Source organism: Benincasa hispida, chromosome 11 (assembly GCF_009727055.1).
Source record: "Benincasa hispida cultivar B227 chromosome 11, ASM972705v1, whole genome shotgun sequence".
Taxonomy (NCBI): Eukaryota; Viridiplantae; Streptophyta; class Magnoliopsida; order Cucurbitales; family Cucurbitaceae; genus Benincasa; species Benincasa hispida.
The window spans coordinates 75,603,313-75,607,097 of record NC_052359.1 but is presented as its reverse complement, the minus strand read 5'-3'; the positions used below and the strand labels follow the sequence as shown (position 1 = coordinate 75,607,097).

Genomic DNA, 3,785 nt, shown 5'->3' with positions numbered 1-3,785 from the left:
TTCTAATTGAAGGAGATAGAAGTATCATAATTACAAAAAGTTTTAGATTTAAAATATGTTTGAAATGTATTTTCAAGTGTTTAATTTAAAAAATAAATCATTTAGAAAGAAATTGAAGTGTTTGGCAACCACTCAAAATAGCTAATTTTCAATTGTATTTTAATTAATTTTTATTAAAAAAAATGTTTAAATAAAAATGAATTTTTTGAAAAATACTTTTTTCTCAAGTCAATACAGACATGTCCTGAATATTGGAGAAAGTTGTTGTGGCCAAAGAAGTTGATGAAGTCTTCTCTCCCTTTTCTTAAAAAAAAGAGGATGATCATATTATAATCAATACTTTCACTCAATTAGATGCATGCGTGAGAAACGATTTCTTTTAAATGTATTTTTGATATAAATATTTATAATTATATAGATATTCAATAACTTTAGTAGGTTACAAATTCATCCATTAACCTCATATTAATTTTCATAAGTTTCTTGTCTCCTATTTATGTTTGGTTATTGTAACCAATATTATCAAAGTCCTATAAATAAATATTGTAGAGATCATTTGTCAATTGAGAATAATACATATATATTATCTACTTTTTTCTCTCCACTTTTCTCCTATGTTCTTATGTTATTCTCTTTTCTTTCTATTTTATAACTATTTCAATATTATGCTTAATTATTATTAAGAGGCACATATATTTTCAAATCTACATATATCTAAATTACATAATATATTGGCCTCTTTTTTACCATCACTTGCAACCCATTCTCCATCCTCAATGTCAATGATAACAAATGTTTTGGAGTCTTGTTTTCCACCATTTTCACTGCAAATTTCTCAATCACAGCGGCAACTATGGACTTGATCTGAATATAAGCCATATCTTTCCCAAGACACATCCTTGGCCCTGCATGAAATATAGGAAAACGAAATGGACTCTCAATTCTACAAACCCCATTTTTCAGCCACCTTTCTGGCAAAAATTCCTCGCAATTCTTCCCCCATATACTCTCCATTCTTCCCATTGCATATGCATGGTACATTATAAACCAATTCTTCCCGATAAATGTCCCATCCGGTAAGATATCGTCACGTTGACAATCTTTTGAGTCAATCGGCACCGGCGGGTATAGTCGAAGAGTCTCAGACAATGCTGCTTGAAGATAGTGCATATCTTGGAGTTCGTCGAAACTATACATATCCCCAATTTTCTTATGTGTTCTTGATCGGATTGTTTCGAGCTCTGTAAGGATTTTTTGTTCAATATCTGGTCGAGTGGATAAGATCCAAAAGAACCATGTTAGAGCTGAAGAAGTGGTGTCTCGACCGGCAAGAATGAAACTTATGATTATGTCTCGAAGGAATTTTGGGGAATAATTATCTTTGTTTGCCATGAATCGTGACAATAAATCTTCATCCTTATCTTGGGTTGTTTTCTCTTTAATTCTTGAGCGTATGATTTCATCTGCAAATTTGTGAGCCATTGATATGGATTTTTTTAGGCTTTCTTTCGGATCCCAAGTTGAAAAATCTCTTGACTTTGTACCAACTAGGGATAGTATACCTGAATCTATTCAATAGAGAGAAAAAAGAACAAAAAAAAAAAAAAGAATCATGCTTATGTTTATAAACACTACTTACATCTCTAAGACCATGTTTAACAATCTATAATTAAAATTGGTAATCGTAATGAGATTTCATTGATGGATCATTATAATGGGCCTCAATTGCAAACGTATTTGGATTGGTGTTTTATTTGTTTTATCACGTTTACTACGCATGTTGCAACGCAAGATGATTGCGATTAAGGCTATTTATTTGATTATCTGGTATTTTGTCTTCTTACCATTATTATTATGTTTTAGGTTAATCGTAACAATATCTATTAAGGTAACAATAAATGTGACAAATTCATATATTTATTTTTATCATAATTCAACGCAAAGATAAATGAACTAAAGCTCTTTCATATATGATACAATTATTCGTTTATTTATATGTGTCATTAAATTTATCACTTATACATCATACACATACATAAAGCTTATTCCCTAATAGAATTTATAAATTTATTTTGAAAGAAATAAACTAAAAAGAATTGCAGCTATTTAGCATAAGGTACACTCTTGTAAAAATACTTCCATGAAAAAGTAGAATTTAATTTATTATCATCATCTAAAATATAATTTAAAATTACATTGCAATATATCCCGTGATATATACTCTCAAAAACCTGTCGTTTCAAGTCCACTCACATTTTATATTTATTGCGAATCTTCATTTTGTTACTTATCTCTAACTAGTTTAATACTATACCTATCAATTTATATTATACGTTTGTATTAATTAACTCCAATAATCATTTGCTAATGCCCAGCTCAAGATATAATAGATTACAAGATGATAAAGAGAAAAGAATGCGAGAAACTCACGATCCGGAATAATAAGATAGTGGCGGCAGATCCTCACAATATATTAGAACAGCGCGATGAATAATTTCGGTCGCGAGAAGCTTCATCTACAATCCGAACGCCGGTGATGACAACTACTGGCATCTGGTTAATATGTGCACAAGATAATTAACACACACACTTAACAACATAAAAATCGCTCGCCAAAGTCATCTAGTGACTAATCCGAAAACAAGCAACTACTGATTCTCGACGATGTGAGCAAGCTCTCTTCTCCAATACACAACAGAAAAATCACAAGCTTGCGTCTCCTAGATCTCAACTTTATACATTCTCCCATATAATCGAAATATCCTCAGCGACTTGGTATTGAACTCGACTAACTCGCTATCTTTCTTTCGAAATCATCCAAAAATTTGGCCGTCGGAATTGAAATCCCACTCCCCATAAAATCCTCCAAAATCGAAACGAGACTTCCACCTATGTCGGATAATCTTCTATTAATTGGCGTCTTTCAGATATGACTGCTCACCACAAGTAGGTTAGCCTCACTGACGCCGACAGACAGACCAACCTTCGGCCTCGGTACTGCGGATCTCGTGCTTGCGTATTGTCGAGTATCTCGTCTCTCGTCCAAGCATACTAAGGATAACTCGATGGCTGGCCTCAGAATCTTACAAAACAGCTGTACACGTGCTCGACTGTATATGTGCGTAAAGTTTCTACAAACACTTCACGGCTTCGAGTCATTTCTGTGTAAGTTGCACAGAATGAAAAGCTAAAGGTAATGATAGGAAAAGAGAGCATGCAGGAAACGTGAGGAACAAAGTCGCGGAATAGAGATATCCATCGGAGGAACAGTGAAGAAACAGATTTATTTTGTTTTTGGAGTTAATTTAATTAATTGTGTATTTTGACGAATAGGCCATTCAACATTCATATATAAAGGTTTGTGAAACTTGTCAGTGATAAAAAAATTAAATTGCTTTCATTATAACTTACCCTTTTGGGGTAATTGATGATTTAAATGATACCATAGTAGTTTGATTCAAAATATCCCACGTTTAAATAATCTAGTTAATATTCATTTTCACGTATTTTATGTTCTTCTATATTTGAAGTACATAATGAGGAAGTGTTAGTGATATAACAATTCAAAAATAGTGTAACATAAACATTTTGAAGAAAATGATTAGATGTAGGCTGCACCAGTGGATTGCACCGATGTTTTGATGAATATATTAGATGATATAAAATTAAATCTACCTTCATGTGTTTTAGTCCCTAGCAATGTCGTCTTTTTTTCTTTCAAAATAATTTTCAAATTCTTAATATTGTTTGTATTTATATAGCAAAATATAAGAATAAAACTTAAA

General features: G+C 31.9%; 1 protein-coding gene across 1 annotated transcript; it reads right to left on the bottom strand.

Moving 5' to 3' along the window:
- Positions 1 to 581: 581 nt before the first annotated feature.
- LOC120090861 (cytochrome P450-like) lies at positions 582 to 1,653 on the bottom strand. Its single transcript, XM_039048565.1, is given in 3 exon segments — positions 582 to 1,500; positions 1,502 to 1,568; positions 1,640 to 1,653. Coding segments are annotated over 3 exon segments (867 nt in total). The 3' UTR covers positions 582 to 714.
- Between the last annotated feature and the right edge of the window lie 2,132 nt (positions 1,654 to 3,785).